Source organism: Phoenix dactylifera, unplaced genomic scaffold, assembly GCF_009389715.1.
Source record: "Phoenix dactylifera cultivar Barhee BC4 unplaced genomic scaffold, palm_55x_up_171113_PBpolish2nd_filt_p 000496F, whole genome shotgun sequence".
In the NCBI taxonomy this organism is placed as follows: Eukaryota; Viridiplantae; Streptophyta; class Magnoliopsida; order Arecales; family Arecaceae; genus Phoenix; species Phoenix dactylifera.
The window spans coordinates 324,805-339,252 of NW_024067916.1; the positions used below are offsets into that span (position 1 = coordinate 324,805).

A 14,448-nucleotide genomic window follows, 5' to 3' on the forward strand; every position below is an offset into this window, starting at 1 on the left:
TCCTTATTGTACATTATTGAGTATAGCTATACTTAGGTGCTCTGGTATCCACTTATTTATTGAGTATAATTTAGGCAGCCGATCCGTTTGTAATGTTCCAAACAGAATCCATCGTGCTGGGCCCAGAATCTCTGTATGTCCCAATAAGAGTACATACAAACAGGTTGACGTGTCGGGATTCAATTGCTCGCCAGAAAATATCCTTACAAGCTTCTAACAGCGGATGAGGATTTCTGATCCTGATCGATTACGAACGCCCGGAGAGACTTAATAACGGATAACTGCCTTTTTTTTAGTTGCTACTTATGGGCACTTCTTGAAATCCGCCACGGGAAGATCACCAGGATATCCTCGCCGCTTTTTTGCAGCGTTCGCTCTCCTTGGCCCGGATCTCTCCTCTCTTCTTTCTTCTCTGCGCCTCTCTTTCTCTCTCTTAGCTCTCTTCCCGTCTCCTCCACCAGCCTCCCGGAGAAAACCCTAGATTTTCTCCCGTCGAGCCGTGGAGATGGAAGGTCGCGCGCTTGATCCGCTACCCGAAACACTTCTTCCCGGATTCCAGAGGAATTTCCAAGAACTGTGCTCGAAGAGCTCCCCCGATCGTCAGCGCAGGGTTGGCGCCGACGCCGTCTCTCGCCGACGCCGCGGAGACCGAAGTATTGTTTTGGAGACGTTCGCCATGAAGCGGACCCAAACGGTAACTACTCTCTTGCTCGATTTGTCTCTCTTTCCGGATCCAAATTTGTTGGAGAGATGATGGATTTCGATCCGTCACTGCTCTTGGCGAATCTGGGGGCGGTCGAGGCCTTCCGATTCGTGCGGCTTTAGGTGGCAGTCCAGTGGTAGGGGTGCTGCATTGAATTTTTTTTTGGGATTTTAAGGTTTCGTTTTGAAGAACGGAGGAGGTTCTCCGATGCCCAGTATTAGAAGAACAAACACCAAATACAAAAATATTTGTGAGAGAAAATTATATTGGAGAGAAATAAAAGACTTCTATTAAATAACAAAAGTATTAAGGGACTCACAAATTCAGAAGCCAAAGAACTGTAATGTTCTCCTCAAGAACTCAACGCCACTATCACGGAACGCTTAAGATACTCATAACGCCGAGCCCTCCACAATCCTCTGTACTAACAGGATTCTATAAAATCTACCATGCGAGGGATTTTCTATCCTTAACTTCAAGACGTTACTCTGACCGGATGCGGGAGTTATGCCCTCCGGGTTGGCGCACGTGCTCAAGGCATACGGGACATGCAAGACGTGCGCATATGGTTAGGAGTCTTGTGGGATGTGCGCGTATTGTTAGGAGTTGAGGGGTTGAGTTATCAGTTCTTTTTCCAGTTGTCATTTGTCAGTTTCTAATTGTCTTTTAATTATGGCCAAGGTGAGTTGGTGCAATGTTGGATGTGAGGCTATAAAGCCATATCCCTGTTACTTATGAAGGCAGAGAATATTTCTTTTTAACTATCCTCTTCTCTTCTTCTTCCCAACCCACGTTCTTTCCATCACTCTCTCTTCTTTCTCATAAGAAGTCTTGGTGGGATCTCAGATCCTATCAACTTAGTATCAGAGCCTAGCATGGCCACCACCCGTTCCACCTCTAATGAAGACCGATTGTCGAAGCTTGAAGTCGACATGCATACCATGCACATGACGTTTCTCAAGCATGCCGATCAGTTCGAGTCCATTGATTCACACCTCGACACGATCGCCACCAACATGTCGTTGCTCATGCAAGAGAAGACTGCTGATTCGGTCACCAGGACTCCGGATCGCAATCCTCGCCAACCCTGCCTGGCCGCGCTGGAGAATGGAAGCATACAGCCCCGTTATACCAGAGTTGATTTTCCTCGTCTCTCGGGTGAGGAGCCGACAGGGTGGATTTACAAGGCGGAGTAATTTTTTCGTTACCAAGGAACCTCGGAGGAAGAAGGTCCTTTTGGCCTCCTTCCACTTGCAAGACGAAGCTCTACAATGGTTCCAGTGGTACTCCTCTTCTCGTCCTCGAGTCACTTGGCAGGAATTCACTCGGGATCTATGTGTTCGTTTTGGACCGTCCGAGTATGAAATTTTGATGAAGCATTAGCCAAGCTTCAGCAAACCGGGACAGTTCGTGAATACCAGAACCAGTTTGAACGCCTAGCTTCCAGAGTTCATAACTGGCCGGAAGAAGCTCTTCTTGGTAGTTTCATTGGCGGTTTACGGGATGACATTCGGATGGAGGTGAAGCTTTTTAGGCCAACCACAATGGCGCACGCCGTGGGTCTCGCGTGCCTGTATGAAGAGAAGATGCTTCGGGTTAGGAGGAATTCACCTCGAATGGGTCTCCTTCCTACCCCTCCTCATAGGCCTTTGGTGCCTACACCTGTGGCCCGATATGCCAACCCCGTTGTACCTATTCGACCAACCCTAGCGCCGGGGCCTCCTCGACCACCTACGGGCGTGGGCTTTAAAAGGCTGACGTGGGAACAGATGCAGGCACGACGGGAGAAGAACCTATGCTACAACTGTGATGAGCGATTCGTTCCGGGCCATGTTTGTAAGACACAACAATTGTTTTTATTAGAGGTGCCTGTGGATGTAGAAGGGGAATCAGCAGTCAAGGAAGAGGCATCGGAAGAGGAACATGACTCGCTCAAGTCTCCAGAGATATCGATACATGCGCTGTCCGGATTTTCTTCTCCACAGACCATGCATATCTTCGGGACAGTGGACAGTCGACAAGTTTCCATTTTGATTGACAACGGCAACACTCACAATTTTGTGAGTGATCGTTTAGCGAAGAAGCTCAGTTGTGTTACATCACCTGCACCACCCTTCCTGGTGATGGTGGCTGATGGCAACCGGCTATCATGTAAAGAGATATGTCGAGCAATGAAAGTACAGATATAGGGGTATCAGTTTCAAGTTGACATGTACCCATTGGGGCTTCAAGGTTCAGATATTGTCCTGGGCATTCAGTGGTTAAGCAGTTTGGGACCCGTGTTATGCGACTAGGATAAGCTCACCATGAAGTTCATGGTGGATGGAGCTCGATATTACCTGGAGGGCGATTCAAAGACACTAGTACTGTCCGGCACCTTGCACTCCATTCAGCATCTACTACATCAGGGGGCGAGTGCGTACATTATGATGGCGGCTCAATCGGAGCATGAGCACCCAAGTACAGGTGAGCATGCACCACCTCTTGATCCATTGCTCAAGGAATTTAGTAGGATTTTCGAGGAGCCACGGGGGTTGCCTCCCTTGCGCTCCCATGATCACAGGATTGAGATTGTGCCTAGGGCCGGTCCGTCCAATGTGAGACCTCACCGGTATCCACAAGTTCAGAAGACAGAAATCGTGCGCATAGTGCGTGAGATGTTGGACACTGGCATTATCAAGCCCAGTACGAGCCCTTACTCTTCTCCAGTTCTGTTGGTGAAAAAGAAAGACAGATCGTGGAGATTTTGTGTGGATTATCGAGCCTTGAACAACATCACCATCAAGGATCAGTATCCCATACTTGTTATTGATAAGTTGTTGGATGAGTTACATGGTGCCATCTACTTCACCAAATTGGATTTAAGATCCGGTTACCACCAGATCCGGGTCAAAGCTGAGGACGTGCCAAAGACAGCTTCTCGCACTCATGATGGGCACTATGAGTTCTTGATGATGCCTTTCGGCCTCACCAACGCCCCTACTACCTTTCAGGCCCTGATGAATGATATTTTCAGGTCTGCTCTACTCCGATTCGTCCTCGTTTTCTTTGATGATATTTTGATTTACAGCAGGACTTGGGAAGAACACATGCACCATCTCCGATTTGTTCCTTCAGACCTTGCTAGAGCACCGTATCTTTGCGAACTGGAATAAGTGCACCTTCAGCAAGCAGGAGATCGACTATTTGGGACACATCATCTCGTTCCATGGGGTTGCAGTCGATCCAAAAAAGATCAAGAGTATGGTAGATTGGCCATGCCCATAGCATGTACGAGCGCTCCGGAGATTTCTTGGGTTGACTGGCTACTACCGCAAGTTATAAAGAACTATGGAAAGATTGCAGAGCCCTTGACAAAACTCCTCCGGAAGAATGGGTTTCAGTGGACAAAGGAAGCTGATCGAGCATTCATGGAACTCAAGGCCGCTATGACGACAACACCAGTATTGGCCTTACCGGACTTCAACAAGACTTTTGTGGTAGAGGCCGATGCATCGGGATGCGGGATAGGGGCAGTTTTGATGTGGGATAGGGGCAGTTTTGATGCAGGACGAATGCCCACTTGCATTTAGTAAGGCCTTGTCGGAGCGCGCTCGGGGGCGATCTACATATGAGAAAGAACTTATGGCAGTCGTGCTGGCTGTCAACAAGTGGAGGAGTTATTTGCTTGGGCAACGATTCGAAGTGTGTATTGATCATCGAAGTCTGAAGCATCTTCTCGAACAACGCCTCACCACCTTAGATCAACAGAGGTGGGTGGTCAAGCTGTTGGGCTATGACTTTGAGATCGTGTACAGATTGGGACAAGAAAACAGCACCGCGGATGCGCTCTCTCGGCAGTATGAGGAGTCTACATTATCCACCATCACTTACCCACGTCCAGAATGGCTGACGGAGTTGTGCTTGGAGGCGAGATCCAGCCTAGAACTAAAAGAGATCCGAGACAAAGTACAGGCAGGTGACTCAAGGGTCCGACACTTCTCTGTCATCGAGAATGATCTGTGGTATAAATGGAGATTAGTGTTGCCTACTGACCACCAACTTAAGAAGCGCCTACTACATGAGTATCATGATGCCCCAATGGGCGGTCATTCTGGAGTTTTGCACACCTACAAAAGATTGGCCGATAGTTTCTTTTGGAGGGGTATGCAGCGGGATGTGAAAGAGTATGTATTGGCTTGTGACACATGCCAGCACAGCAAGTATGAGGCCATGTCACCAGCCAGATTGCTTCAGCCATTGCCTATTCCAGATCAGATTTGGGAGGATGTTTCCATGGATTTCATTGAGGGTCTTCCGACATCATCTGGCTACTCTGTTATTTTGGTGGTTGTGGATCGCCTCTCCAAGTATGGGCATTTCATTCCTCTGAAGCATCCTCATTCGGCTAAAATAGTGGCCGATGTCTTTGCAAGAGAGGTTGTACGCCTTCACGGTATGCCCCGTTCCATTGTTTCTGATCGGGATCCTGTGTTCATTAGTTTGTTTTGGCAGGAGTACTTCCATTTACAAGGTACAAAATTGAAGATGAGTACTGCCTATCACCCTCAGACGGGCAGACAAACGGAAGTGCTCAACCGATGCTTAGAGATTTATTTGAGATGCTTTGCTGGTCTTAAGTAAAAGCTATGGGTTCAGTGGCTTCCGTGGGCAGAATTTTGGTATAACACATCATGTCAGTCATTGACTAGGATGATCCCTTTTGAGGCAGTTTATGGCCGACCACCTCCTACTGTGCATTGCTATGAAACGGGTTCTACAAGTGTCGCTCTGGTCGACCAAGTGTTGCGTACTCGTGATGAGGTTCTTCGCCTGTTGAAGGATAATCTTGACATTGCTCAAAATAGAATGAAGGTGCAACAGGACAAACATCACAGAGAACTGGACTTTGCAATCGGGGATTGGGTCTACCTCAAGCTTCAGCCTTATCGGCAGTCCTCCCTAAAGATGGGCGGCAACAAGAAATTAGCACTCCATTTTTATGGTCCCTTCAGGGTGATTGAAAAGATTAGGGCTGTTGCTTACAGGCTTGACTTACCAGTAGATGCCAGGGTACATCCTGTTTTTCACGTTTCATAGTTGAAGAAACAGATAGGAGAAATCGGGCGAGCTCTTCCTCAACTGCCGACATTCACTGAAGAAGGAGAATTAGTTGTTGAGCCCTTCAAGATTACTGACTTCCGCTGGACTAAAACAGGGAATCATGCGGTGCAGGAGGCGCTAGTTCATTGGACTGGGTTACCAGCAGAAGACGCTTCATGGGAGTCATATGACAAGTTAAAGCTGCAGTTTGCTCATATGAACCTTGAGGACAAGGTTCGTTTTGAAGGAGCAGGGAGTGACAGGATGCGGGAGTTATGCCCTCCGGGTTGGCGCACGTACTCAAGGTGTACGAGACATGCAAGACGTGCGCGTATGGTTAGGAGTCGAGTGGGTTGAGTGGCATGCAAGACGTGCGCGTATTGTTAGGAGTTGAGGGGTTGAGTTATCAGTTATTTTTCCAGTTGTCATTTGTCAGTTCCTAGTTGTCTTTTAATTATGGCCAAGGTGAGTTGGCAATGTAGGACGTGAGGCTATAAAGCCATATCCCTGTTACTTATGAAGGCAGAGAATATTTCCTTCTAACTATCCTCTTCTCTTCTTCTTCCCAACCCACGTTCTTTCCATCACTCTCTCTTCTTTCTCATAAGAAGTCTTGGGGGGATCTCAGATCCTATCATACTCATTCTCTACAAGACCTAAGCTTCATACATCCACTTTATACACTCCCACCGATCCTATTACTCTGACACGCCACTCCCAATTAAGTACTAGAACTCATGTTAGAATAGGACTTAAGTCCTTGTCAAACTCTCCTGCTAACAATTCTTGTGTCTAAGAGAAAGAGATCTGCTAGGAGAGCGCCTTTGTTGAGAATAACATACCTAGCTAGTCCTACTTTATCTAGCACTCCATGATGTTCAAAACCGAAGTCACTTATATTCTGGCACAAAAAATATATCCTAGCAAAACTAGGACTCGCAATGAACTGCCAACCCTCCCCCTTGTCCGATGTGCACACTGAAATTGACGATGACTTCACTAGGTTTTGGGCATGGCAGGTCGAAGGGGAGATAGCAGTGAGATTGGATCCGGAGGAGGGAGACGGATCGAGATGGTGGCTGGTGGTGGGGTGTAATCTGGAAGGGAAGCGGGTTTTGCACTGGGGAGTCACCTATTGTGATGAACTGGGAAGGTAAGCCACAACCCTTTTTATCTTTATAGTTGAATCTTTCTTTGAAAAGAAAAACAAAAAGAAAAGGAAAAGAAGGAAAGTAAGATCTTTTTATTTATATACCAGGGAAAAAAAGAAAGAAAAATAGATCTATATTTAATATCAAACTAGTGATAAATGCCCCCTTGCATCTATTTTGATTTATGTATTTCTATTTTTGTGCAAGTTCGACTTGCATAGTCTGAGTTAAAAATTGCAGTCTCTTGGCTCTAATCTGCATGCCATGTGGCATAACGGGATATGTGCAGTTTACGGGAATTCATGCGGTGTATGGGGGTTGATTGAATGCTGAGTTGCCAAGCCAGCAAGGCAACCTTTTGTGCACTAACTGGTGCCCCAAAGCATTTTCTGTTCACAGATGGCTTTTCAAGACTTGTATGATCTATTGGATCCTCAAAGATGATTCATACTAATGCAAATCCTTTTTCATGAAGTAAACATTTAATTCACCTGGTACTTTTACCTTTTCCTTTGGATGTATTGCTTGAAACTTGCCGATTGCTTGGAATTAGTTCCTAAATGTCGATCCATGGAAAGTGTTTAGTCTAATCTGTATGAGATTTACTCTGTTTTGATTGTTACAAGTCTACTTGCAAAGTTTCTTAATGCCTGTTTGTTTCTTTTTAATATTTGAGTTGTCAAATTTCTAAATATAGCTATCCTTTGAAAAACTACAATACTTAAGCGTGAGTAAAACCATCAAGTTGTAATTTTTTGTTTACTAAAATCTAGCACATGCTCTGCACATAAAGGGTGAACAGAGGAATGAAAGGGCAAAAAGCCGATAACATTATGAAAGATATTTTTGTAATTTTCTTAAAAGTGGAGTTGAGCACTCAGGTTGGAGTTGAACCATGGACATTGTTTATAATATTAGTTTATTTCATACTTCTATTAGATGCTCTATTGTTCATCATAAAGATTTTCCAAGCATCTATCTATTTTATTGATTTGTTGGGTGGTATATTAGCGAATTATCATGAAATGACTGCCTAAATGGTTGCTTTTGGATGCAGGGGCTGGGAACCTTTAGAAAATGCCTACTAAATGTCTGCACGGTAAGATATTGACTATTGTCAAATCGTAGGATTTTTTGCAAATTCCCATCTACTTTATCCTGTAGAATCATTGAGTTTGGCTGTATTGACTGCTCTAATGTTTTTGTCATATCATATTCCATTTGCAAAGTAATTTTGTGGTTTCCATAAATTTTTGGATTTTGGGATCAGCAGCCTTCCTCATTTTTTTTTTTAATTTATCCACTTTTTGTTTAGGTCTGCAAACATATCAGATATCAGTTTGTCCATACCTGTATCCATTTTTATTTGGTGAACATGGATACAGATATGTAAATTAGTTGGACACTAGACTCCATATCCATATTTGTTTTAGTCTTATGTGGATACATAGCGGACATTGGCAATACAGGTCTAGATGTGGATATAAATCAGATAATTAAACTTTATGAGCTTCAAGATCAAAAATGTTAAATTGAATTAAAGACATCAATGTTATCATTTATTTTCTTTTGAAATTTTAGAGAGTTATATCAGACTAAATAGTACAGCAAATGGAATTAGATATTTGCATAGGGATTGGACAGTTGTGTATCCATTTCCATATCCACTTTTCTTTGATGGATATGAATATGTTTACCAATATTAGTCAGAACTAGAAGGATATCATCCGATCCATTTTCATCCCTATTTCTATCACATCATATAAATTCAAGGTTTGCATGGGATATTATACTGGTTTGGTATTTGGGCATCCATGTAGCCTGTTTAGGATCTGGATTCTTAATAGTTGTATAGAAAGATTAATATGATATTAGGGACTAAAAATATTAAAACAATACAAGAAGCTCTATATCTAGCGGGATACATTTGTTAGAAATTCATGATTTAGGGGCCAGAATTCATAAGACATATTTTGTAGTGACATAGGAATAGCATGTGCTTGATCTAAAAAGAGAATTTCCTTCATACCTTTTTTTCTTGAATCCTCAAATAGCAGTTCATTGCTAATGATTGACATGCTACCCTTTTTCTCCATGGGAATGTCCTGGTTTTGTATAATTGTTGTTCACTTTCTCCATGTGATTAACATTCAGTTTTCCTCAACATCTTGTTTTTTTGGCTTTTTTTTGTTAGAAGCATATGTCAATGGAGAGAAGCTCCTTTATAGTTGTGAAGTTGCTTGGTGACGATGATTTTTAATTCTTTCTGTTTTCAGAGACTTTTGACCACATATCTTGCTTGCTTCTGAAAGCTTTACGATCTAGTTCTCAACCCAAGGAATTGCCCAAAGTTACTTAGCGGCAGAATAAGCACATTCGTGGATTTATGAAGAATATTCTTTGTGATGCTGGTATACATACCTGGTGATGTTGTTGTTCACTGGGGAGTCTGTAAGGATAATGGCAGAAAACGGGAAATCCCATCTGCCCCTTATCCTCCAGGAACCAAAATTTTTCAGCAGAAGACCCTTTCAAACTTTGTTACAGGTGCACTAGAGAGGGACTGCATTTTATATGTTTTAAGTTGCTGTCAAAATTATTTATTTCAAAGGATGCATTTCTTGCTAAAGATGTAAGGTTGCTCTACTATTTGTACCAGAATTCTTCTAAAGAAGAAAAATTGCAAGTGTTACAGGATCTGATATCAAGAAATGAATGCAAAATGAAAGTTGTAAGCTACATCATGTTGATGCTAAATTTGGAAACTTCAAGAAACTATAATTGGAAAAAAAAGAAATTATTTGGAAAGCTGTGCAGTGTAATATAGCATGAATTCATAAAGAACTTTGAAATGACATGGTGCATCTTGGTTGTCATTTCTGTTTGTGACATTTTTTCCTTATTTATCATTGAAAGAAGAATGCATAAGATATAAAGACCAATATTTTGTTTATTGTTTTGCTTCATATGATTATGATTATGAGATGGAATAGGAAAATTTGGCAAATTAGGATCAATAAAGCCGCACTGAAATAGTTGGGAGAAGGTTGAATATGATTATGATTAAGAGATAGAAAACAGTATCCATTTTGGAGGACTGGCCCTTTTGTAAGATTTAGACCAAGGAGGATATGTAACTCTTGTTGGGTATGATTTCCATACATGTTGTAGTAGTATAATCAAGATGCTCACAGGCAGAGAATCATTGATTGGATAAATGCTACAAGTGGAACTGCTGGTGCCTTTGATGTCACTACTAAAGGAATCCTTCACACTGTAAGATCTGTTGACTCTCTTTTCCTTATCTTTTTAACATCCCACTTTTCTCTTTTGAAGTCACAGCAGATTTTACTCGTTAGAGAACTATAACATGCTTATCTATTGAAGCTCATCTCAGCTCTGAGGCTGGCGGATTATGTGATCCTAATGCTGAAAACCATTTCATATGGTCTAGATCTTTTGCTATTATTTTGGTACTTATACTGCTCTGACTTAAATAAGGAACACTTAGAAGTTATATAAATAAACATTTCTATATTATCAATTAAAGAACATAGAGATAATTTTTAAAATTTAGTTGCTAGTTCTGCTGTCATTTATTCTTGCTGGGGAGCACTAACTTAATGATGCGACTGACATGGATTTACACATTAGTCAATCATCATATGAGCAAGATCATTATGTTGACCAGTCCATCAACTTATATGATATTGAGCCTTAAAGCTTTTAATGGGTATTAATGCCTAAAATATCTATAGTTATACTTTCAATCTAACATCTGTTTGTCTACTGTGCCCTATTGGTAAATGTGGAGCATCATTTTCTGAGAACTTGTGCTTTAACTTTCAAATTTATGCAATGTCCTTGCTTGAATGGTGCTTTAAAATGCAATAAAACTTCATAAGAGTGGTGGGCAGTATGACCAGGATAGTCAAGTTGCTATATGAAGTGTCTCAGTCAAATTTTGACTTATATTAAAACTGTTCACAGGGTTACATTGAGTTTTGTATTGCAATATTGCATTTAGCTGTAAATTGCGATATCCTTATGACTGCACACATCCAAACACAGATGCACAAAATGGTGATGATGATGATGATGACAAGATTAGTGCATGCTCTTTAACTTTGTATTTCTGGATTTCAGCATGACTGATTCATGGAAAGTTGGAAACTTCCGGTTATCCTAGAAGTCTTTGTGATGTCTTGGCCACAAATGGGGGAATGCCTAGGATCTCTGAGAGTTCAGAAATTTCCTGTGGAAACGGAGTTTCTTAGTGAACCACAAGATGCTTTCTTCATTTTTTGTATGGAGAATGCATCTTATGCTATTTGAGAACTTATCTTGGTGTTCATCTCATGCTTCTTGTTCTTCTATCAATTTTCCACACCCATTTCCCATAGTGGCAACTACCAATACATCTGAGTTCAAGTTAAGCTTATAATCATTAATTGCTTCATAAAAATGTCATTCGGTCAATTATAACTTAACGGGCTATTTTGTTCTTCTAGGACTTGGAAATGTGCGAGTATTGGCGATTATCTGATCAAAAGGGGAAGCCACTTGGGGTTGTAGGTTGGTGGCCATCTCATGCAGTTACATTTATAGAGAATCATGATACTGTCTCTACTATGGTATGAAATGCCTAAAGTTATCTTGCCTCTTGAGATATTTCATAGTTTCATTTTTCTACATGTTGGAAAACAACATAGTCTAAAGTGAAAGTTTCCTAATTTATCCATTTTAACTTGATTCTTTTTAATATTAGTAAATTCTCAAAATAGTTACAAAAGTGTATCTAGAGTTCTTTCTCTTGATTTGACACTGTTAAGCAAGGAAGATGCATATCTTAAAACTCCTAATGAATACATGAACAATTCATGGACTAATTTTAGTTTTTCTTGGTCACCGTCCCTTTTCTTTATGTTGAATGTACCTTTTTGGTATCCATTCTCTATTTACTTACCGACCTATGTTAAGCTTGTTAGCTTAAATTTTTATTGCCATTTTTGACCTAGTCTCCATTCCTGGTTTCAGCATTATGCCTTTCTTTTTCTTTTTCTGTTCTACTCTTTAACAATATTGTCTTTGCTTATCCCTAATTGTTTGCACTGGTTGGAATAGAAAGAATTTTGTTCTTATGTACACATCTTTAATTGAGTTGCGACCATTTGATATTATTTGTTTCTTCTTTAGATACATAAAATGCACTGATTAAATTACAAAACCAGCTTTCAATTTTTCCATGGTGCATTGATCATTTCAGCACTGTTTACAAATATCATAAACTTAACCATCATGGTTTCAGTCTACACTGGTTAAAAGTCAGATTCCTATCCACTGTCTGCTATTGAGGATTACCAAATCCAAACCTGCCAGTAGATTGATCCACATGACTTGACTCGAATCTACACACTAGAGAGTATAGACAATGTCATAGATGAAACAGGCTGGCACAATATCAGCCCAGCCCAGCACTGTGATAGTCAATATGGACTCATAGTAAGTGGAGGTAAAAGCCCAAAACTTAGTATAAAGGACCATCCTACATCAAACATCACCCAGTCCAACCAGCAGAAAACTTGAACAATACAATTATACAAATTGAATGAATATTTAAGAAATATAACCTACGTTTCCTACTTCGAGCTCCATTCTTGCCTTTCTTTCATAACTATTTGGTTCACCACTAGAGCTACTGTTATTGTCTAGGAAGGCTAAACCAACCCAAGCTGGACGAACCGAACCGGTCAAAAATCAGAATGGTTTAGGCGGTTGGGTTGGTTCAGCCCCTTTAAAGGCTCAGGCCCTAAATGCCCCCATTCCACTATGATCAAGGCTTCGAAGCTCTGTTGCTCACCCGATCACTCATCCTGCTTGCTTGGTCGCTTGTCAGGCTCCTCTTTGACACCGATCTTGACTGATGCCCAGGTAAGCCCCTCCGCCTCTCTCCCTCCCTCACAGTATGGTATGGATTTATATTGTGCCAAACCCATCGCCGGCAGGTATGATCTCCGGTAATGGTTTGGTGAACCTTGATTACTGTTGTTGACCCACCCATAAAAGGTCATATTTCTAGTTTTCTTATAGATGCTCTTCCAAATTATCTTTGTTTAAAATGTCATGCGAAGAAACAGATCAACCACTAAGGTCACTTCCTCAAGCATTATTTTTTTCGTATCAACTTTCAAATTGCATTTCTTTGAAAATAAAGGGCATTTTAGGAAAAATTCACATGCCAGAACCAACAGTACATTTGGAGTTCAGTATTTGTAGTTCTTTGTGAACAATGAATCGATTGCTATCTTATGGATACAATACTTGGAATGAAGGAAAAACATTGCCATTGAATGTCTAGCTGTTTGCTTATGAAAAAACCATTAGGTTATGTTAAATATTTAAGCCTTGTATATCTGTAAAGATGTTTATTGAGAATTTACATCCCTTAACACAATGTCAGAAACAAGTTAGATTATTTAAATATCTAAATCTGACTTTCCTTGTCTCATAATAATGGAATTCTTTTCATGTTGTACCTTGTTTTTTCAACAGGGTCATTGGAGATTCCCATCTGGTAAGGAGATGCAAGGGTATGCCTACATCCTGACACATCCTGGCCCACCTGCAGTTTTTCATGACCACATATTTTCTCACCATCAGCAAGAAATTTCTAGATTAATCTCACTCAGACATCAGAAGAAGATTCACTCCAAGAGTATGGAGTGGATGCCGTACATCAAAATAAAGACACCTTTATTTATTTTTAGATGTTTGAAACTTGTAAAGAATGATCCCTTATTATACATGGATAGGATATATAAAAATAACTTTTTGAGACCACACATTCTGTGCTAAGTTTTCATGGATGCTTTGATTGGTCTGTTTCCCTCATGTAGAGCAATATTTATCATGATCAAAACATTATCCAAAAAAGAAAAATAGAATAAAAGAAAACAGAAAAGTTATTTCCCTCGTGGTGTTTAAAGTTTTGATCTTCAGCGAGAGAAGTTTGATTATGATTGAGTGCATGATTAGTTATTTAGAATGGCTTTCACTTCTGACCGACAGTGAATCCTGTATGAAATGTCCAAATGAGCACCTCGTTTCTTTGCTTTTCATGTGCAATGCCTGCCTAAATAGTGCCATTTTAGCCTTCCACGTTCTGAATTTCACAACTAATTGCATGTTTCAGATCAAGATAACAAAGGCAGAGAGGGATGTCTATGCAGCTGAGATTGGTGAGAAGATTGCAGTCAAGATTGGGCCAGGATATTATGAGCCATCAAGCAGTCCTAAGAAATGGAGTTTGGCTGGTGAAGGAAGGAGGCAACTTGAATTGTATGTAGCATCAACTCTAACCAAATTATTAGTTTATTATGATTGACGTGTAAAGTTTATATCAATCTTCATCATATCTAGAGAACTTATTCTTTAAAAGTTGTATTCCAGTACTTTATAAAACACCCCTTACCCGTGGGTGAAATGAGAATAATTGATAAGTAATTTTCACAC

General features: G+C 41.0%; 1 protein-coding gene across 27 annotated transcripts; it reads left to right on the plus strand.

Annotated features, from left to right (window-relative positions):
• Window positions 1-286: 286 nt before the first annotated feature.
• On the plus strand, window positions 287-14,447 carry LOC103723444 (alpha-amylase 3, chloroplastic-like). Of its 27 annotated transcripts, none has more exons than XR_003382926.2 (7): window positions 289-694; window positions 6,805-6,938; window positions 7,177-8,035; window positions 9,213-11,367; window positions 11,448-11,570; window positions 13,489-13,526; window positions 14,129-14,447. XR_003382926.2 is itself a non-coding variant. In XM_026800088.2 (6 exons), exons 3-6 carry the CDS (start codon window positions 7,263-7,265, stop codon window positions 13,789-13,791), a joined length of 558 nt encoding a protein of 185 aa, XP_026655889.1. In that variant the 5' UTR covers window positions 289-694; window positions 6,805-6,938; window positions 7,177-7,262; the 3' UTR covers window positions 13,792-14,122. The 27 variants fall into 27 exon arrangements, 5 of the variants coding, with proteins under 5 accessions (XP_026655892.1, XP_026655891.1, XP_026655888.1 ...); XR_003382929.2 differs by having other exon boundaries at window positions 11,448-11,511; XR_003382930.2 differs by having other exon boundaries at window positions 9,213-10,212; window positions 11,083-11,570.
• Window position 14,448: the final 1 nt, after the last annotated feature.

Excerpts from the sequence above, each read along its gene's own strand:
- LOC103723444 (XM_026800087.2), top strand. The coding sequence starts at position 506 with ATGGAAGGTCGCGCGCTTGATCCGCTACCCGAAACACTTCTTCCCGGA. Across the intron at positions 695-7,993 it reads CCATGAAGCGGACCCAAACG|GGGCTGGGAACCTTTAGAAA; the intron begins GTAACTACTCTC and ends TTTTGGATGCAG. Across the intron at positions 8,036-11,447 it reads GCCTACTAAATGTCTGCACG|GACTTGGAAATGTGCGAGTA; the intron begins GTAAGATATTGA and ends TTGTTCTTCTAG.